General features: G+C 41.6%; 2 protein-coding genes across 8 annotated transcripts in view; one reads left to right on the top strand and one right to left on the bottom strand.

The window, feature by feature from the left end:
• The window catches only part of LOC126386208 (T-complex protein 11-like protein 1), a 10,420-nt gene extending 4,900 nt beyond the window's left edge, over positions 1–5,520 (top strand). The window contains exons 7-10 of the mRNA XM_050038406.1: positions 510–691; positions 1,714–1,895; positions 2,345–2,517; positions 3,070–5,520. Coding sequence (XP_049894363.1) covers positions 510–691; positions 1,714–1,895; positions 2,345–2,517; positions 3,070–3,302 — 770 coding nt within the window. The 3' untranslated portion in view covers positions 3,303–5,520. The remainder of the gene's footprint in view (positions 1–509; positions 692–1,713; positions 1,896–2,344; positions 2,518–3,069) is intronic.
• The window catches only part of anks1ab (ankyrin repeat and sterile alpha motif domain containing 1Ab), a 61,877-nt gene continuing 44,958 nt past the window's right edge, over positions 5,520–22,438 (bottom strand). For 3 of the 7 annotated variants that reach the window (XM_050038400.1, XM_050038404.1, XM_050038399.1), the window contains 6 exons: positions 20,559–20,696; positions 20,302–20,373; positions 19,900–19,983; positions 19,630–19,767; positions 16,272–16,448; positions 5,520–8,898 (listed from right to left, as the gene is read on the bottom strand). In XM_050038400.1, coding sequence (XP_049894357.1) covers positions 8,731–8,898; positions 16,272–16,448; positions 19,630–19,767; positions 19,900–19,983; positions 20,302–20,373; positions 20,559–20,696 — 777 coding nt within the window. In that variant the 3' untranslated portion in view covers positions 5,520–8,730. Of the gene's footprint in view, positions 11,118–16,271; positions 16,449–19,629; positions 19,768–19,899; positions 19,984–20,301; positions 20,374–20,558; positions 20,697–22,438 lie in introns of all 7 variants that reach the window. The other 4 variants (XM_050038401.1, XR_007569475.1, XM_050038405.1 and 1 more) reach the window with 4 other exon arrangements.

The raw sequence follows: 22,438 nt of genomic DNA, 5'->3' as shown, positions 1-22,438 counted from the left end.
TTTTCCCCCCCATTAAAGGGTTTTTTTGGGGGAGTTTTTCCTTATCCGCTGCGAGGGTCATAAGGACAGAGGGATGTCGTATGCTGTAAAGCCCTGTGAGGCAAATTGTGATTTGTGATACTGGGCTTTATAAATAAAATTGATTGATTGATTTTCAAAAATGCAAGAGGCGTTGCTTTGTTGCCGGCCGTTTTCGCCGGTGTGTTAAACACACTTTAGAAAGGAGTGTCCCCAGACTATCAGAAGGCGGAGATCTCTGATTGTCTGGTGGCGAGACTCGACATGAGGTGATGCAGCAGGGGGCCTTCGTCGCTGCTAGTTCTCTGAAGTCAGTTTGGTGTGTCTGGGCCTTAAACCCACACTACTCTCTGTTAAAGGAAACATAAATACATCCATGTCTGTATCACTTAAAACACCCTGTGAATCCTCTGGTAATTCAGTGGCATTGCAGTAGATCTTAGTCATGTGTAAACTGTCTTTGTCATATATATTTTACTGCTTTTCTTCAGCCTCTCTGGACGATACTACGGCTTGGCTTCAGGCAGCAGCGTCAGAAGAGGCTTCGGCTGTCAGAGCTCAGTCTGAGTCTCCCAGCCCTGACAGCCGAGGTCCTGTCAGCGCCACCGCTGTCCTCAACCGGGCCTACATGCGTCTGCTACGCTGGGACCCACAAGACCAGAAGTATCCTGAGGTCAGCTGCAGCGCTGCAAAAAATGACATCACACCACACTTTGCCTTTCATATGAGTGATATTTTATTGATCATCAGGAAATATTCAGTCTTCCCACACACTCGCCCTCACCCTGCTGCATGTTGAAGCATGTGACAACACATTAGAGCTCATGCAGCACCTTTTCAGTCTGATGAACTGACACAGCACTGTCAGATGAACTCAGGCAGTCCCTCATCAGCATCAGCCATCATGTTTCAGACGTGTTCATCCGAACTGATTTTAAAGTCCATGTTACTTAATGCTATTAATTATAGAAAAGCAGGTACTGGTAGCCCACAGTTATGTCCTTACATCATTAATTAAACTGTCAGTGTTTAGGTGGTTTGGTGGCATTTGTATTACTACCACCCACAGAGTGGCAGAGGCTGTATGTTTCGAATATTTATCCGTTGATTCACATTACATACACTTAAGAATTTTTATCTGTTCATCCATTAAGCTACTTTCTATTTACCTATCACTTTTAGCTCATAATTTCACCTAATACATCCATAGCTGTATATCTTAAGCATTATCCATTTATTTTTATACATTTATCCATTTGGCTACTTAGCTATTTTAAGTGCTTCATCCATTACTCTTAGCTCACAATTTCACATCATATGTCTTTTACTTTTAGCCGTCTATTTTACCCATTTATCCATTAGGCTTCTTTTAGCTATTTCAACACTTCATCCATTACTTTTTGCTAACTGGTTAGACAATCTCTGCGCACTTTCAGTCACGACATGTAGTGTTCTGTGTTACAGCGTCCTCAATATCTGTGTATATATTTTTACTCAAATAGTGATTTCTATTTTTTCCCAATTAGTTGAGCTACTTTCAAATCTGTCAGTGTATCTCCTGGCAACTGCAAAATTAGCCCCTCTTTTTGTATCTAAAACCCAGAATGTTGTCATCTAGATGCAGCTGTTGGTTTTCTTTTTTAAGCTGAAAATGTTCTGTGATTAACCATCTAATGACGTGACCTCCACCCACAGACTGTGCTGATGGACCGAGCCCGCCTGGACGCCCTGGGCCAGAGGCTCCAGATGCTGGTTCTGGAGGCGTCAGTGCTGCTCCTGACTAACGCTCAGTGTGGGGGCGCCGTTTTCTCCCTGCAGGGGTTTATAGGTAAACTCAGGCAGTCCGTCACTGCCCTGCTGGAGGGCAGTCACACCAGGTAAGAGGAGGATTTGGTGATGCATGTACTGGCTGTCATGGGGAACAGGTATTGTATGAGAAGGAAACCAATGGAGGTGACAGGAGGAAACTAGCTTGTCAGAACGGATCCAGCTAACCTCATTCTTTCTGTTCAAGAGAAGCCTCGTCATGATTAGTGGATAAATGTGGAACAGCAGCTTGTAAATTCGAGGCATGCTCACACTCCAAGCTGCAATAAAATGCAGCACAGGCTACTTCTTCCTTAATCACCTTTATTAAAATGTCATTTTATTTCATCTAAACCTGAGAGACCCAGACGTTATTAAAGACCCTGATTTATTCACTTTCACGAGTCCCAGGACTCTTTGCTCAACACTTAGAAAGGGATAAATTCACAGGCCCGTGACCTAATAAACATCTAATGAAGCCTGTTGGTAATTTGTCTAATGCTGGTTTCTGTTGCTGCAGGGAAGCTGACCTGAAGGGGGCGCTGCTGGGGCTCGGGGAGAAAGTGCTGCAGCTGGTGACTGAGGCTGTGAGCGGCCAGGGAGAAGCAGTGCTGCCTCAGGAGAGCCAGGATCTGCTGAAAGGACAAATCTCAGAGCTGTGGAAGCACAACAACCCTGTCCGCACACTCATAGGTCAGACTGAGCACAAGAGCACTACATCAACAATTAACTGAAGACAAATGAGGGGAAATGACACACATCCAGATATTAGATTGAGGTTTCCAAGTGTTTGTAGCTGGATTTTGGTGGTGATTATGGTTTAGTTAGTTAGCTTTGATGCACCATTTTCACTTTTCATTATTGATTAATGTGCGCATTATTTTCTTAACTGACGACAGTAGTGCCATCCTCACATCCATCGCTGTCTCCAACTGATGGTCCATAAACAAAAAATATTTAATTTGTTATCATATATGACAAAGTTAAGCAGCAAATATAAAGGTTTAAGTCCTAGAACCAGAGGATGTTTGGTGTTTTGGCTTGACTGATTATAAAAACAGTCAGAGAATAATGTGGCATATGGCAGTATACTTTAATCTGTAGGAGAGAACACATCAGTGTTTGTAGTTTGGTTTATCAGGTCCACATGGATGTTTTTAAACTTGAATGTGTGCTGCAGCAGAGAGCTGACTTCTCTCCTCCTCCCTCCCTCCGCCCCCTCATCCCTCCCTCAATCACACATAGGAGAAAGGGTACAGGGCTTCCTCCAGGCCATGCTGCAGGGCGGCCCCGCTAAAAGGAGTCCAGAGCTGCCCGCTCCCCTCGGGCTGGTGAGCGCTGAGCTAGCCGAGCTGGGGACGGCCTTTGGGCAAATCGTCCACTTCAACCGAACGGTCTTTGGTCCCTTCTACGCACCCATCCTCAGGAAACTGCTGTTCCCACCAGGAGAGGCGGAGACCAGGGAGGACTCACGCTAGGCTGAGGGCGACCCAGAAAACCTCCGCTGACCTTAAGATAAGCTGCCATTTGGTATTGAATGTGTCGCTATAGAGTATAAATACAGTGAACAAGATTGTTTAAGGGCATTTACAGAAAATACATGTATATTATATTTTTTCAGGTGTTTGAACAGAAGAGTTTAAATCAAAGTATAAGGCAGTTACTTCAGCGTGTATCTCTGCATAAACATTAGGAAAACCTGACTGACTGTGTGAAAAAGAATGAGTGACAGTTTTCACCCAAACAAGAGTAACACATAGTTTGTATTGTGTTCATGAAAAGAGTAATAACAAGAAAATGACTGTGATTCTGAAATGTTTTTGAAAAGATCAGATGCCTGAAAAACAGATTTGTTGGCTGACTTCATCTCAAGATAAACACCCTCAGGAAAAACATCAAGTACCAAAGATTATGTAAATAGTTTGTAAATAACACTTAAGTTTTAATATGTAGCTGGTTTCAGTTCTCATCTTTATGTTGATGTATAACTCAGATGTTTATATATATAACTTACCAAAGACAGTACGCACTTTTTCTTACTTTTTTTTTTTTTTTTTGCACCTTTGATTACAAACGGCAACTATACTCAATGTCTCCCCTGCAGTTGTTGGCATTAGTGGGAGGTGGTGTACCAAACCAAACAGGCGCTTATTTGTAAATCAATATCAAAAAGATTAATATTCCATTTTTGGCAGCCATGATTCACTCCACTAAATAAACGGAAATACAGATATCAAATTTCTTTATGGGATCACCATTCACCTAGCTGAATTTTAAACAATATTCTGGGAAAATGATAAGTGGATACATTTATAACGGGCAAAATAAACACAAAAGCAAATAAACTGAAACCCTAAACTGAGCGCGACAGAAAACTCTCTGGAAAACCTGCAGTTTGTGAGTTGTTTTTTTTTTGTTTGTTTGTTTGTTTTTGTTTTTTTTATTTAGGTACTGAAGCGAGTTTCAAGACTGAGCTAGCATATTTTCATTTTGTACAAAAATAAATACATCAATAGTATCTGGGATGTGAGACAAAATCAGGGATGTGATTGTCCAGATTAATCTGGAATTCTGAATTTCTTTGACCGGTGTGTGTGTGTGAGGTGCCAGAATGAAATGGAGAGGATCTGACGATATAGGCTGAGGCGCGTGAATTTTTTTGTAACTTATCAAGTATCCACTGAAAAATTTGTTTGCATTCAGCTCAAGCTCAACCTGCTTATTTCAAAAGGACAGCAGTGAGCGGGGGAAAGACGACCGACATAGAACTTGCTAAGAGACATAACATAATTCGGATTTCAATCAAAAAAGGGGGGAAACTACCAACGAGTTGGGTTCAGGGAAGTGATATGTTCAGCAAAGTTATGCTATATATATATAGTATATAATATATATATATATATATATATATATAATTTGTGAAGTTATTAATGTTAAATTGCACAGACAAATTAATTAAAGTGAAACTCAAAAAGCTGTGTTCCCACCAAAAACTTCCTAGCTATATTTGTCCCTGAACTACTTATCCAGCAATTCTAATGTTTCTTCAGCCCATTGTTGTTTGTGTTTCCATAGGAGTCTAAAGATCTGAGGGAATAAAGCAAATAACTGATGTATAAAAAAGCTGTATGACATGGGACGAGGGCTACTGGTGGTCACAGGGGTTAACACACTCTGTTACCTGTATTTGCTGCAGTAAATTTGATGTAATAAATGAAATACAAAGTCAAAATAGCAGCATCTGTTAAATCATGTAAAATCTATCAGCTCGGTCACACGATCTCTTTTTCTTTCTGTCTTTTCAAAAATGAGTCGGTAGGCCAACAGCAAAGTCTAACTTTCCTTTTATTGCTGCTGAACAAAAAATGTTTTAAATGGTCCTAAAACAGCACTAGATTACTTCGTTGTCTTATGACCAGTCAGCAATGGTCATCTCTGCAAACCTCACCCTGAAAGTTCTTATATTTTCAGAAAGGACTATCCTCATGCAGGTACTTTGTGGGTTGAAAATGTCCTTGAAACTTAATTAAGACCCTGGTTTCTGCGGTAGAAATGCAATGAGTTCGTTAAAAGGTCCCTTGTAAAGGTTCCTCCAATAGGTTGGTAATTTTCCAGTAAACAGTCAATGCCATGAAGAGGGATGAATGCAAGCTAGCTAGGCAACAGCGTTCTTGGTATTTTGGGGGGGGGGGGGGGGGGGGGGGGGGGCATAACTTCTCTCATAATGAAATTCACAGAGAGGAGCATTTTCTGAAAGATTAAACTCTTTGCAGTCTTTTAAAAACTCACAAGGTCTTTAAACAAGTCCTTCTGTTTTGAAGGTATTTCCAGAAACTCAAAAACGCGTTAACCATGTGAATAAAAAAAAAAAGTAGTCTACTGCACCATAAAATAGATTTAACCAGTTTCCCAAACAGCAACTTGATTTACTAATGGAGGTAAAGCAAGAAAATACCACCGTGTTACTGTATATAAAAATATAATATAATGGAAAGTATCATCATGAGAAACAAATAACTGATATTTGTTTGTGTCGTACAAATCAAGCAAGGACCCCTACCAATTTTGTTTGGTTTAATTAAGGTGTATTTTGGGAAATGGGTGGAAAATCTTTTTTTTTTTTTTAATCATGTAAGAAAGTGTATTTTTTATCTTAATGGTTAGAAGAGTTATTGCAGCAGTAACAACCTGTGTTTTTTAAAGAACACCAGGCACTTGAGAAAATCAGATGCTTGGCTCTGTGACTTAAATGTAATAAAAAACACGGTGTGCACAAACTGGGGCTAATCGTTTGTTGAGATTAGAAGTTGCACCACCCACTAATCTCTGCAGCAGGGGAAACACTGATGGTATAATTGTACAATAATTATCGTGTTGTTGTGTTTTGTCACTTTAAATTTTGAACAGCTGGTGTAACTTTTGTGTTTTACGTTTTAACCATAAAACAAAAATCAATGCTGACAACAGACGTGAGAGGGATTCTTTTGTCATTGTATTATTTAATTTTTCATTAATATAATATTGCTTTGAAATTTGAAACAGTATCACATTTTCATTGACAAACCATACTCTGTCCACAAACATGGGCAAAGCATTGTATGCTGGTACAGTTTTTTTTTTCTCTACATTTTGTTACATATCTGTTCACCCTCAAAAACTCCCACAGTTACTATCTCCATTAGACCTGAATCAATAGAAATGCTCGTTAATGGTCTCTATCATTAATGGTCTACAGTGCTCTAAACATTACAGTACCTACATGACAAGATCAGAAAGTCACATGGAGGCCAAGAAATAGACTTGACCCTTTCTGACTGACCTCTCTGTCTCGTTACAGGAGTGATACACAGGTCCTGTTTAGCCAGTGATGTGGGACAACAGGTTACCTCTCGTCCGTGTGTTGGGGTTCATATCAGGGGCAGTGGAGGAGCAGGGGATATACAGAGTGAGATCTGAATGTTAGAGTAGCGCCGGTTGGCCCTGCACGTTGCATAAGGCTTACCTCTCATTTTCTCTGTCTCTTTCTTTCTCTCTCTACCTCTTTTCCACTGCTCTGCCCACTAAACTCAACACACACACTCGCATCCGCTGCTCCCCTTCAACTCACAGCTTGGTATCCGGAAACTTGAACGCTGGGGTGAGCTACACAAGGAAAACACCAATGTTAAAATAGACTGATACATGCACAGCCAAAAGATCATGCCACCAAAACTTGCTTTAAATAGCTGCTGCTCATTAAAGTGTAATGCTTTTATATTATGCATCCATACTAGAGCAGGTTGTCTTGGTGACACACAAAATGGAAGAACATACGTGACAAAGTGTTGGGAGGAATGACGACGATGGAAACGTGGAGGGATGAGGATGAAAATCGCTGTATTGGCGTGTAACAAAGAGAGAAGGGGGGGAAACGTAAGAAGCAGATGAGTGAGAGGAGACGAGACACTGCTACAGTACATACAGAGACTGCTCAGGCCAAGTGCATCAAAGGGTACAAGAACACAAAATAAACACTGCCAACATGCATCGTCAGTGGAAGCTAACAGTTAACAGTCAGAACAGAGTGGCAATGACACAGCCACGGTACCGCACACAAACCAGTTACATCTTAACAGTCAGTCTCCAGACACACTGTCTTCCGGAGCTCAATACCTCACGTCTCCCGCAGCACACAGAAACAAGGACAGTGGACAGTGATGTAACAGCAGCAGTCCAAACTCCCATGAGGACAGACAGAAACAAGGCATACAGCACGCACAGTAGGTAGTGCACACAAGACGGGAGGGAGGGGAGGAGGGGGGACCCACAGATATGTGTCGACTCCACGACGAGCATTTTTGAGTCACAGTGCAGGAGGGAAATTCTTTAACAAAAAAAAAAATAACTGTGTCATGTTCTCAGCATAACAAATCCATTCGCATTAACACGACACCAGAGCAACACTTAGATTTGGCTCTTTTAATGTGGTGGAATTAAATCTTTTCACTGCCGTTTATTTTCAAGTGACATACTTTGCATGTACTGTACCTAATTCTAAATTGGTGTGAAACAGCATGGATACCTACCCATGTAATCATGATAATAGGATGCTATGTTGGGAAGTGTGCGCCAAATTGTGCTCCAGGCTCATTAATATACGAGGCAAATGAAATCGTGTCGAGGATGTTTAGATTACCAAAATTGTGAAATGTAGATCCAATGTCAGCATACTCAATATGCTTTTTTTTTTTTTTTTTTGGTAGTATTCTTTTTTTTTTTTTTGCATCTGGTTGAATCAGTGTCTTAAATCACTCTTTCCCAAAATATTTCACTCAGCCCCCGTCTATCAAAAAGTATCACAAATGCACTAATGTCCTATTTGCACCGTAAGAAAAAAAAAAGAAGGTATTAAAAGGGATAGTGCCACGTTTTAACACAGTGTTATATATTTTTTTAAAACTGACAAGAAGAAGATGCTGTGATGTGCAGCCTCTCGGTGCTACCATGAATGCTGAGAGACTGCGGACAGGGCAGTACAAAGGCCAGAGCAAATACTCTCATCTGGACAAAACTGTACCATCATAAGAACATCCCAGCCAGTCACAGTCAATTGAACACACCAGGAAATCAGAAGTGTTGTCTCTTTTTTTTTAAAGTCTTTTAGAAGCAGGGGGAGGCGTGCAGTTGTTGGGTGGTGGTGGTGGTGGTGGTGGTGGTATTCAGGGAGGTCGGGGAAAGGTGGGGGGCTTTAGTTGATTATAGATAACCGAAATGACGTAAGGCTGTTGTCCTCGGTAAAGTGTAGGAAAGTGTCCTCCTGTGTGTGTCTGTATGTGTGTATGTGTGTATGTGTGTACGAGGGTTCAGTTCTTGGTCCATACAGAGTTCAGACATCAGTGATGGATTCATGACCAATCCATCGTGTTGTTATGAGTATTGTACAAATGCGTAGAAAAACAAAACAAAACAGGTTGTTTGCTGCATGTTGCTGTTTTTGTCTTTCATTGATTTAATTGTCCATCTTGCATCCCATGCTAGCAAAGCAGCCTCCTCATAGTGCCTCACAGTGGTAGATGCCTGGTAAGACAGGACAGGCTAAAGATGGAGAAAGAAAAAAAATTATAACTGTCCCGAGGCAAAACAATCAAATAATTCAGTGAGTCAAAAATTAAAAAGTGATGTTGAAAAAACTAAAAATCAACTCATGCTTCTTTTATAGATCTGAAATCTAAATCTTTGACTTGTGCGATATCAAAAGGGCAAGTTAAAAGAAAAGTGGGGAAAACGCTAATTTGCTTTCTTGTGAAGAGTTTGATAACACTGAGGCCACATACAGATCTGTATGATAAACATGAAGCTAACGCCAGCAACCGGCTAACATGGGTTAGCACAGACTGGAAACAAATCTGCACCTCTAAAACTCATTAATTAACATGTTATTTCTAATTTGTTTAATCCATACTAAAACCTAAAAAAGAAAAATCGACATTTTATGAAGGCGCCAGACTATTTCTCTATCTAGATTTAGTAGCTAGTAGCTGACTCTTTTTTACGTTTGGACAGAGCCAAGTTAGCTCTTTATCCCTATTTCCAGTCTTTAAGCTAAGCTAAGTTAGCCAACTGCTGGCTGTAGCTTCGTAGTCACTGTACAAATGTGAAAGTGGTATCAATATACTCATCTAATGCTTGGCAACAAAACGAATAAGCACATGTCCCAAAATGTTCAACTTTTCCTTTAACAGTTCAAAGTAATACTCCACCTACAAAATGATCATTTGTATATCAAATACTCATCCCGTGTTGTGTTGAATTTGTGAAGCAAACTTTGTTTTCCTCTAATGCCTCAACGGCGAATGAAGAATCCAAAACAGCAGCTTAAAAACTCGCACAACTCGTGCAGTATAACCCACGTCTCATTTATCCAGCCGTATGAACATTTGGAGTGACAGCCACATTTGTGTAATATAGTACACAAGCCAAATTAGCCCTCCAAGCTAATTCCTGCTAACTATGCTAACGACAGATTGGAAATGTGCCGACACCAGGCGTCAAACAAAAGCCAGAGACTGTGGCGTACTGAGTTGCTATGAGCTGTAAATTCCCCACTTTTAATCAGAGGACAGAAGATAACGTTATCTCAGATCCTGACTAGTCGAAGCCTCTCTTCCTCTGGGCAGCTGAGTCTGGGTCTGCAGCTGCCTGCACCGAAGAGCAGCATGAAAGCAAGGAGCGCTCACTCTGCAGTGAAATCTGGGGACTGAAATGTCTCCAGACAAAAACGACTGCTCGACTTGAAGGAATCTTGATCTAAAGTCTGGTGATCAGAATCATCTACCGTCTGCAGCTGAAGCATACAACTGGACAAATGAGGCTTGGATTATACTGCACAAGTTGTGTGAGAGTTTGTCAACGGATGTTTTGATGCTGCTGTTAAATGCCGCCTGTTTAGTTCAATTAATCAAGAATTTTCTTTTTTTTTTAATTCTTCGCTCACTGTCACATTCAAGGTGACACGGGTGAGTTATTTATATAAAAATGGTCATTTTGTTAGTTAAGCATTCCTTTAGCGCACCAGCCCTTTTGGTATTACACACAACTTTGTAGCTTACTCAAAATTACAAAGCTAACCTTTATGGAAACTAAACTCAGCCCATGAGCAGTCTAGATACATAGCAAAATAAAAAATGAACATGCTCGTTTTGCCTGCAGAGAATCAATTTAAAGAATGGCCTGAAAGAAGAAGAAGAATAAAGATGCAACCTCTGGGAGCTATCGGGGATTTGGAGGCAGATGCAAGTTGTCAGGAGGAGGAGGATGAGGAGGAAGAGGCAGTTTGGTTGAGAGAGCAGGGCCACTGTAAAATGAGATCAGTCCAGGATCATCCGTTCCAGGGCTCCGCCATTGGCTGCAGCAGCAACAGGCGAGGGAGGCTGCCAGGGGTGTTGGGGAGGCACGGGAGAGCCGCAGGAGTGTTTGTCATGGCGGGTAAAAAGGTTGGTGTGGGTCGCTGGGCAGGGCAAAGGAGGGTGCAGGAGTAGGCAGCCCTGAGGGATGCTATACCATCACAGTGAGAAGGCACGGGGCTCGCATGTATATGTGTGTGTGTGTGTGAGAGAGAGTTAAATAAAGAACCGGATGCAGGGGGGAGAGGGAAGTACGAGGGGGTGCAGAGGGGCGGCTGTGGGGATCCGGCCTCAGAATATGGTAGTCTCGTACTTGGTGCTGACAGGGCGCCTGTGGGAGTCCCGCTGGTCCAAGAGCCAGGTGGTGCTGCCCAGGGACTGCATGTCTGCGTCCATCTCCAGGGGGTCGATCTGCCGGGGGGGAGGGAGGGAGGAGGGACGAGAGGAGGGCGTGAGACGGGCGGCAGTGGAGGCCATTGCGCCACACTGACAAGTCCTCAGCTCACACACGTGCATGTGGATTAGAGGTACAGTCCAGTGATCATGTTATAATCACAGACACTCAGGGCTCAATCCACAACATGGATGATGTCTGACAGGAAACACACTCAGCCTCTGCAGGCGGCGGCAGTAAAACCAAAGCTACGACCCTCTGGGAGTTAAAACATACACTGATGAGTCGTTCAGAAAGCAACATGTGCTCTACAACCAGTGGCTCATACAAACATGAGTGCTACTGTCATGATACAAGCAGTCAAAACACACACATGCTGATTAATACTGATGTACTTGGAGCTAGGTAGGAATTGGAAATGGTTAAAAAAATCTCAAGGTAAGCATTTTTAAAATCCCCTGCATATGGAGGACATCTTCAGTTCAACATGTCTTAAAAAGATAGAAATACAAAGAAAGAGAAAGGGAGCTTAAAACCATCCAACAGAGACGACTTCAACCACCCTGTTTACAAACCCTCACTGACACAATTAAGCCAACAGTCCTCACAGAAGCTTATAGAGAAACCCTCTCTTCTCCTGAATGTGTTTAACCACAGATCTGACTGCGTCTTAAACTCTACAATGTAGGATGAAGATGAGAGATGGGAAAGTAAAGGGATGAGGAGAACGTTAATGGCTGAAATATAATAAGAACCACAAAACGAGGAGACAAAGTGCGCTGCAGCACCCCGACCACGACGACAAAAACAACACAAAGAAAGAGGGGAGGGACTGGTGTGTAAGCAGATGTGTGTGGTGATTACAGGTTGAATAGAGGAAAGGAAAGAGAAGGACCTGGACTCCAGGGCTAACAGAGTGCAACGGGAGGAAGGAAGGACGGTGGGTAGTACACGTGTGACAGTGACAGCAGCGGCATTCGAGCAGAGGGGCACCCTGGGAGGCAGGAGGACCAAGAAGACAAGAACAAAGACATGTTAAAAAAAACGAGAGTATAGAGGGTCAGAGCATTTAAAGGTATTTCACTGGGCTGTCTGTGAAGAAGAAAGACGTGAAGACTTTTGACATTTGTGCTACATGACAGGAGACAACAGAGAAAAGGGATGTGGCATTTGATTTGGCTCAAGAGGCAGAAAACCTACAACTACCAAAATTCAATAAACACTCCGGCTGGTGGGTGACGTCATGCGAGTTTGTCGGTTTTGACACAGGAAACAATATGGTGGCTGGCTGTTAATAAACAATCTTAAATTACAGTTATACTGTGAGCTAAAATATGTTCCTGAAAAAATGAAAAACTAGCATGTGGACACTGCCAGCTTCACTGTGTGCATACTGAGTGATAATGCAGTTGGTTACGCAGGGTTTAGAAGCGGAGGCCATATTACCCAACACTGAATTAATTAAGCTGCTTTCACACTACTGCATGGGGACCGCCATGACAGCCACCTACCTGCGAGAGCGCTCCATTTTAAAAGCAAAGCATTTTAAAAGCTGCTGCTGCCACTATGGAGCACAGCTGCGGTGCCAAACAAACTGCTTTGTTGAGCACTAGCAGAAGTGCGAGCTAGCTTGTAGTTGCATCTGTGATTCCGGCTGATTGATTGGCCGCGCAGGCCTATGAGGAAGGCGGCAACTGCCAGAAGTTCAATATGGTGGACAAAATCGTTTCATGTTTCTACCGCTGTGTTGGAAACCGCTGCCCCTCATTAAAATGACAGGAGGCAGCGAGTTACCACACAGCGGTGTGAAGGTCCCTTTAACTGGATTGTTTTAACCTCAGGATACATTGATTTGATCAATTTATTTTAATGAGAAATCTAAAACACCCACAAGGTTGCTCTGCTGCTTTACATTGCCTCTGGTACAATGAGGTGTTTATTTTAATCACTATTAAACAGATCATACTCGTTTTTTTTTTTTTTACACAGTTCTCTGTAGTTTTTACCTGTTTGAGGGCCGAACTGATAGAAAAGATTTTCGTACACTTATATCTACGCAGTGTTTCAGTTTATTCTTGAACTTTCGCTCTATTTCACCTTCATCAGAGCAGACATGAGGTAACAATAGACAGGCAGGTAAAAGTAACCAATCTCAGTCTAATCACTGGCGTATGCAACACACCTGTGCACAACCCTGGTGGTAGAAGCTCCACCTCCTGGGATCAATCAGTGAAGCAGCTTCAGCTGATTATAAAAGATGCTGTCTGCTGCGGGCTGTAGCAGGCATGTCATGCCACCTCCATGCCCTGTGTATTTTGGCCATTATACATGAAGATTTTTCTGCCTCTTTACAACTACAAGGTTGTTTTTTTAAGTGCCCCTTCACTAAATTTCTCCTCCGCACAGCAGATCTGTCAAGCTTTAATTTAATGTATGTTCTCACTGTGTGGAAGCCGGTCCCCGATAGGGAGCATTCCTATGGTCCCAGGGTCCAGTGTTCTCCAGCTCAATATCCTCTTAATATGACACAGTAGTCAGAACTTTCTGATGGTTTAATGTTCTTAGCACTGTTTTTACTGAAGGTCAAATGTTCAATGTATGTTTCCCTGGGTCAGTATGTTGAAATCACCCACCCAGCTTATAGCCTAGTGATGTTGTACTCTTTGAAACCTATGCCCTCAAATTTGCTAGCAAGACAGTTTTCTTGACTTTAGAAATCGATATCACCAAAGTAGCTGAACGGATTGTTAGCACTCAAACTGCATTTGAAACATCCATCTCCCTTCATCTTTTGCTATTTGAACTGTGAGAATAACCCTCACCAGTCTCTTACAATGTTGGTTTATATCTGGAAACAAATGATTAAAACTGAACACACTTGGGAGCACTGGATCCTGGGAACATGGGGATGACCCCCCTCTGTCATTCCCTGTGTTGGAGTACGCTCCAGCAGCTCAAGCAAAAGTTACTTAAGATATACGAGCATCACGTTTGCCACTTTGGTTAGTCCTCGTCATCCTAACAGCTTTTTCTCTTGTCACATCAAAAGTGAAAGGCTTGTCTGCAAATACAAACAAGTTCATAAGCCAAGCAGCCAGCAGGGTTATCTTAACAACAGTCTACACAGTCTAACAAAAGACGTACATTATTCCTTATCATACATGAATAGATTTAAACTATGATTTGTCCAAAGTATCTTAAGCTAATATTCCCTGATTCAGCCTCTAACTTCTTTAACCTATCACTGGTGATTTCTTACATTCCTATTTGAAAGTTGCTCGGAGGTATCTCTGTATGTAGCCGTGAAGTTCACCTTTACAGGATTTGTTTAAAACAGAGGCAGCATCTTCAACAAACTCACAGAGCTAATGTAAATAAGCAGCTGTCTTTTCAGGCAGAAAAATTGACTATCGACAGCTAAAATTGAGAAGGTTGCTCTATCCACCTCTGTTGATATCAAGAACCCACTGTTTCAAATATTACAAAGAATCTGAAGTTGTAAATCTGTCACTGTTATCACAGACTACCTTTACTTGCACAAAATATTCCAGTTTTGCGAAAAAGACTTTACCGAAAAAGACAATATTCCCATTAAGTTGTTGACATGACTAATGACAAGGAATATTCCACTAATATTCCAGTTTTCACACAGCGGTACATACTCAAATTCACATGCCCTCACATTATTGTTTATCATGTCAAAATATGCTGGATCCGCTTGTGCCATTTTGCTTCTTTGCATCAAAATAGGATTTTATCACAGTTTTCAACTGTGCAAACACAGCCTCCCTCTTTGATTCCTTCAACCAAGGTCTTGGTCGGTGTTGCGATGTTTGGGCCTATCCAAGTGTGCTGGATGTCCTTCTGATCAGAAATGTGGGCTTTTTGTTCATGCATGCATCTCTACCCCCCAGCCTTTGATACTGTAGGCTAGTTGGTTTGTGTACAATGCATCTATGACAACAAAGAGCTGACCATGAACAGGCAAGAGGCCGTGCGTCACACAGTGCTGTAAAAAAATGCCAGTTAAGACTGATATTAATAAATAAGAATGCTATTCAAAACTGAATAATGATGGCATATCCCAAGTCTTGATACTAAATTCCAAAAGAAAAAAGGCCTAATTCTGAATATCTAAATGGAATATATGGTTAACATGACCTGCATCATATTCAGACTATTGTCATACTCAGAATAATAGTGGAATATTAGTGTGCAGGTAAACGTAGTCTCTGCAAACTGCACGTGCTGTGCAAGAACAAGAAGCTTGACAGGTGTAGCAACAGTAACTAAAGAGGGGATGGGAGTGAAGCGAACTGTCAATCTCTCCCTATGGAAAATAAAATGTAAAAAAACTGCACGGCTGTCACAGTCTGTTTAAACCAGCTAGATTTGGTAGCGTTCACACGGCAATAAAAAACATTAAAACAAATTGCAGCAGATAGGAGTCCCCCCCGTCTCATTTAAAACTTAAACAACCAGCCAGACTCATTATGCAGCTCTGTGATTACTCCATATATTATCCTTACAGGCAGGTAGTAAAACAAAGTGATTTGTGCCTCTGCATAAGCATGTGGTCTCACAGTGTGCCTGCTCCCGGCTGTGCCGCTCTTTCAGGTGACAGTGATCACTGAGTGCTCATTATATGCAGCCTGAGAGGTCAATGCATCAATGCGTAGCTCAGGGTATACGTCAACATATACGCAACACAATTAATCAATAGTGAGGAAGCGGCTGATGGGTCCAACCAGCGGGGCTGAGTCCTCAGAAAAGTCCCCGAGGAAATCATTTACCCGCCTGTAAGCAACAAATAAAACTATTCATTCATCATGTTTCGCATATGCACAAAAAAAAAAAAAAAATCTCCCCTGATCTGAGTGAGTCAGAGTTGAGGGGTGGGCGAGATGAAATTGGTAGCAAAGTAATGACTCATCACTTTCTACCACACACACAGCAAATCTTCCTTTGTAGGTGGCCCATTGGGGATTCAGTGGCGGGGAGAAAGTCGGTCACGAGGTCTGTGTACCTTTTCTGAATTATGATTGTACAACAGTGTGTTTCTACTCCGCCCTCTATCCTCTTAACAACATAGAGCAAATTCAGCACACACACACGCTCAGAGATAACACGCGTTCAACATGTCTTTTAAAGAGCTGTAGGGTGGTACTCACTGCTGATCTCCGCATGCTGCTCCACGACTGAGATACAGGACGGCTGGTTTTGGTCTCTATGACCTCTGAGGTCAGAGATGTAGGTGGGACATAGTGTCTCGCCCTGGACTGCATCGCCATCTGATAGGCCACCTCAAACGCCTGTCCCAGTGTCAGGATGATCTCGTAGGTCTGCGTCTGTGTAGATTAAAAAAAAGTGTGTTGAAATAAGTCGACAGTGAACATAAAGTTAGGTCTTGATAATTGTGACGGCCCCTCTGCTTGGTTCCTCTTTCTGTGTTTTCTCTCTGCAGGGCTGCTCACCAGAGGCACGTTCAATCTGTAAATGGTGTCCACCATTTTGCAGGTTAAACGACATGTTTCCTCAAAAAGGTGTGAGGGCTTTAAGGTACTCTTTTCATGTTTGGTGGGAGTGTTGGAGGTGATCAGCAGCAATGTATATATAGAATATTTTCTAATAGATCTTGACTTACTGTGCATACAATTTTTGTTTTTATTTCACTTTTGCTTTGGTGATGTAAGCATATATTGCCATACCAATACGGCCCCTTTAAATTGTATTGAAATAATCCTCGCCGTATTAAAAGGCAGTGCGCCTGCATTACACAACAGGGTGTTCAACACACCACTGTTTCTGTTTAAATAAGTGTTTTGTTAGTTTTGTCAAGGCTGAACGCAGCCCCGGGGCACGTGCGTGTTGCAGTCTGCACCGTTATCCTACAGTTTCTAGGTTGAACAACATTTCCTCGAAACGGTGTGCAACAGGCTTAGAGGCATGTTTTCTCTCATTAGGTGGATGTGACAGAGGTGTTGCCCAATCAGCAGCGACATGTACATTAACATTGCTATTAAAAGGCACTGCGCTTACATAACACAACAGGGTGTTCAACACACCACCGTTTCAGTTTTGAATAAATGTTTTGCCACTTGCCAGGGAGCTGAAGGCAGCCCTGATTGAGTGTAATCAGTGGCATTGGAAACACCTGGGCCCGCTGTGAGCACCATGCATACAGGACAGAGCTGCAGCCAGTCCTGGTGCGGGCACATCTCCTCTCACCAAACATTATGTTTTTATTATTTTTGAGTAAATAAATCATACCCATGTGTGTCGCCATTTTTTGTCACAGTCTCAGAGCCAGGCTGTGACACTGACAGAAAAGAAAGTTGCCATTACAGCTGGCGCTCAAGATAGAAACAACTTCTTCACAGTTCTTTGGTTTTACAACAGATTTAAAGTGAGTTTACATTAACCTTAAAGAGATTTAGTGTATAGGCCCTTTGCTTGTGTGTATGACAAATAATATAACCGTTCAAACAACTCTCAGTAGAAGCCTTACACTTACACAAATGTGACTAAACATTTGGTACAAGTTCTGTTGAACAACTTAGCCATGTAGCTTGGAATCAAAATCTACTGTAAGTATATATTTAGTGACTTCTGACTGTTAGTCTAAACAAACAATTAACACAGTTATTTTCTTGGGTTTGCAAATGCTTGTTTTCAACAATTTGTCGTGCATCACACAAAAAACCCACTACACAGCACACAAAAGCGCTGCACTTCACATTGTTAGGGTAATTGCTCTGTATAATTATCCTTTGGCTCTTGTTTGAATATCACATTTTCAGAGAAAAGCAGAAGCAGTTTTCACATGACAATTTGCAACCATGGAGCAGATGTGTTAAATATAAATAGGTGTATCTTAAAATCGTGTTTTGGCCTCATGAAAACTTTCATCATTACGATAAAGTCTCCCTGCAGTTAACCGACACTCCACAGTGATCCGTCTGCAAAAGAGAAAAGATTGTCTTCGACCTTTAAAGAAGCTGAGATGCAAATTACAACATCATCTGTGACTGCATATAGAAAATGCCATGCATAGCGGGAGTAGAACTTCAATCAAGCCATTTGATGAGCCAATCAAGGAAATAATGTCCACAGGATGCTGCATGCAGGTTTACCTGCGGGATATTGGACATCCCACAAAGGACACCTTGTTTATTCTAAATTATTCAATGATGAATTTACCAAAAGCTCAAGAAATACGAAGATTTATGGGATTCCTTGATGGCTTGTATGGAAATGTTACAGCTACACTATCAGAGGTAGGAGAAAAAGTCGATTCTTGGATGTAGAAAAGTAAAAAATGTGAAATTTAAAACCCATTTCTCAACATTATGATTGCCTGTAACAATTTTGTAAGACCAAGCTGTACGTTTCTGATGACTGTACAAAATGGATGGTGAAATGTTTATCCATTTATTTTCATCTGCTTATCCATGGCCAGGTCGCAGGGGCAGCAGGCTGAACAAGGTACTCCAGACGTCCCTCTCCCCTGCAACACTTTCCAGCTCCTCCTGGGGATCCCGGGGCATTCCCAGGCCGATGAGATATGTAATCCCTCCAGCGTGTTCTGGGTCTGCCCCGGGCCTCCTTCCAGTTGGACGTGCCTGGAAAACCTCTAATAGGAGGTGCCCAGGAGGCATCCTGATCAGATGCCCGATTTACCTCAACTGGCCCTTGTCGATGCGAAGGAGCAGCTGCTCTACGCCAAGCTCCCTCCAAATGCCTAAGCTCCTCAACCTACCTCTAAAGCTGAGCCCAGCCACCCTATGGAGGAAACTCCTTTTAGCTACTTGTATCCGCAATCACACTCTTGCGGTCACTACCCAAAGCTCATGACCATAGGTGTGGATCCGAACGTAGATGGGCAAGTAAATCGAGAGCTTTATGTTTATGCTTAGCTCCACATTGCACCAAACCGCCTGTCCATTTTATGCTCCATTTACCCACGCTTGCGAACAGGACCCGGAGATATTTGAACTTCACTTGGGGGAGTTACTCCCAACCCAGAGGGTGCAATCCACTATTTTCTGGCAGAGAACCGTAAGACTGACACGAGCATGACGTTCTAATCTAGGCTATTTCTTGAGTTATGGTGGGGATGGCTGAGAGTGAGCAACCGCGGACAGATGCAATTTGACCTGCGCCGGCTGGCTTAAAAGCTAACGCATAAAAGTATTTTGATTTCTAAAGGGAAAAGGGACCTGGACAAGAGCCACACAAATTACAAATAAGCTATGTTGTAAAAGTAGCAAGTAGTCAAAAAGTGACAAAAATAATGCATAGAAATAAAAAAATTTGATGCATCAATATGCATTGATAATCATTTTAAAATCGCATCATAGCCCTCTGAATGGGAACTGAATTGTGAGGCTGCTAGAGATTCCCACCGTTATACACTACATGCTTATGTTTATAGCAACAGTCATATTTACATTATCAAGCAAAGACTGATGACAAGACCACTTTGTTCATATTTTTCTAACTTAAACAGGACAGAGTTGTATTACTCACCACTTCCACAGTGCTGAAGACGTGACAGAAGTGGTGGCCACTCTTCAGATCCTTGGTAATGTAAGCAAAAGTACAGAGGTCATCTGGGTCCTGGGCGGCGCAGGAAATGTTCCTGATCTCATGCTCCGCAACTATAGTCTAATGGAGACAGGAAGGAAGTCAGCGCTTACTGGAAATCAACCACTAATGAAGGGCTGAGAGAGTCGACTGCAATGTTTGGGTTGGACCGATCGATGTGCGCAGAGACACACAAACATACTTTCCCATTACCTTCGTGGCTGCATCAATAAACTTGACCCCTCTATAGGTAATGGACAGTATGACGACCGGACCCTTTCTGGAGTCCTTTGATTTCTGCAGGAAACACAATAAAAAGAGTGAGAGACGAGAACATACAGAACAACAAAACACGACAGCTCATGCACTCTAGATGTCATTATAGAAATAATTATGCACGAGGATTATCTCAGTCTGGGAAAAGTAATTGTCAGCTGTATTCCTCATCTGTAACCCTGTCATTTCATGTCTGACATTTTCATTGTTTGTTTGCTGGAATTATTTATTTTTTATTCATTTATTTTAACCAATAAAACATTCTTCAGTTCTTCAAAATGTCAGAGCAAATTAAATGAGAAGAAAACAATATTTTTGCAGCCTTTCAGTGATACTTACCCTAATTTTAGCACAGGCATCTTGTGTGGACTCAATCCCTCGTAGATCCCTGATTATCATTGATCCTAGGTACTAGGAGAAGAAATCAAAGCACACACTACATGTTCACTACACAGTGCAGGATGGAGGCACCAGGTGCAGTAAATTACATAAATTATCCCTGTCAATCTGTTTTATGGTAAACAATAAGTAATTCTGTCATCAATAAAATCAGTGTATGTCTGCGTCGATGCTGAAGGCAGTGAAAAGTGACTTACGGTTGCCTCGTACCCGCAGGAGTCCAGGATTAGCTTCTCAGGCTGGTGATGCCAGGCGGACACCGTGGCGTAGGTAGCAGAATGGCTCGGCGGCCGGAGGTTTAGACGAGACTCTTTGTGCCGTTCACTCTGTCTGTCCTGCAGAGATACAAAATCACTGGTTGGTGAAAACAAAAGAAAGAGGAAAACACAACCAACATTGGTGACATTAAACATATTATATACTTGTATAACGACAGTGGGAATCCTTTTCTCTTGGTAAGTATAGACCAGCGTTTCTTAAATGGTATGGGTACTGCAGGGGGTCTGTGAGACGTTTTTTAAATGTTAGTTTAAAAAATATCCCAGCTGGCAGGGGACGTCAATATGCATCAGAAAGATGTTGGACTATTACATCGAACAGACGTCAAATTTTGGTTGGAATAAAAATTGGGCTAACGATATTTTAGATGTCTAATGACGATAGAATTTCACGTTGATCCATATAATTAACAAAAATGGGAGAAAGAATCAGACAAAAATACAACCATATTGGCAAGAGATTGCAGCTGAGATTCATAAGATAATTGGGATGGATTTAGTCCATTCATTTGTCAGGTTATACTTAGGAAAAATATCTGAAAGTGTCCCAAACAAATAAGTATTTATTAAAGATACTTTTGGCAAGTAGCAGGAAAGCCATAAGTCGCAAATGGCTGCAAGTTAGTCCTCCAACATTGGTCCAATGGCTGTGGATTAAAGATGAAATATACTGTATGGAAAGACTTACTTTTATTTTAAGACCAGAGATGGAAAAATGTGCAAAATACTGTGAGAAATGGATTGTGCATAAACGCTGTTGAGAAAGGTGCGACACCATATGCCTGTATGTTAGTGAAAAATGTACTGGGAATTGACCTTGTAACACCCATGACGACCTCATGTTCTTTTTTTCTTAGATTAAACTAAGCTCTTTAACATCAAGATGACATTAGAATGAAACATTTGGAGGACATTTGATTTTATTTTCTTAACAACTCAACTTTAAACGTCATGTTGTCATTATCCTATGTCAAATTGACGCTGGCATTAGATATTGTGAAACCAATGTTTAGACTGATCGAATAAATGTTTTGGGACCATTTAGTAGTTTGCATTAGGTTAGTTTAGTCTCCAGATTTTTGGTTAGGGGGTTACGGTTTTGCTTCATGTCTGGGCCCCTATTCTCAAGCTTTCGATAGCTTATCAGGGTCTTTCATTTCACATCTCCATTATTTCTTATCAATTCTACCTGTATTTTTTAGCTGTTTTTGTAAATAAAAGTGTGAATTGAATTTAATTGAAAAATAATCTGATACTGAAATTTTGTCACCTGACATTACAACCTACATTCCACCAAATATCAAAGTCTAATGATGCTGGTTGCCAGCTGGGATCAGTCATGCATAATTCCTAAAATAATTCTACTATAATAAATTTAAAAAATGTAAATGTACGTTTGATAAACGATTTACCATTTCACATTCAATAGCTCTATATTCAGTGCAATCATGTCAACTGTCAAAAAAAATGGGATCATCTCAACATTTTTTTCACCTGTGTTTCAGACCAACAATGTTTTACAGTGGTCAGGAGGTAGTGAGCTTCAAAAACATTTCAAAAGGGGTACATTGTTAGAAGGAGTTTGCAAGCCACTGGTGTAGACAATAAAGAATGATAAGATACTGTATTTTGTGCATATTAGACTCCTGACTGCTGGAATATTAGTGTGAAGGCAACTCAAGTGTGCTCGGTCAGCACTTTACAGCAATACAAGTCCTTTTTGATCTGCTGGTAGGCTCATAAATATTCATGCACATGGTCGGGCCTTTAGGTCAGTGTGGGCTGTGCTCAGCTCTTTC

Source organism: Epinephelus moara, chromosome 24, assembly GCF_006386435.1.
Source record: "Epinephelus moara isolate mb chromosome 24, YSFRI_EMoa_1.0, whole genome shotgun sequence".
Taxonomy (NCBI): Eukaryota; Metazoa; Chordata; class Actinopteri; order Perciformes; family Serranidae; genus Epinephelus; species Epinephelus moara.
This window is presented reverse-complemented; position numbering and strand designations above follow the sequence as displayed.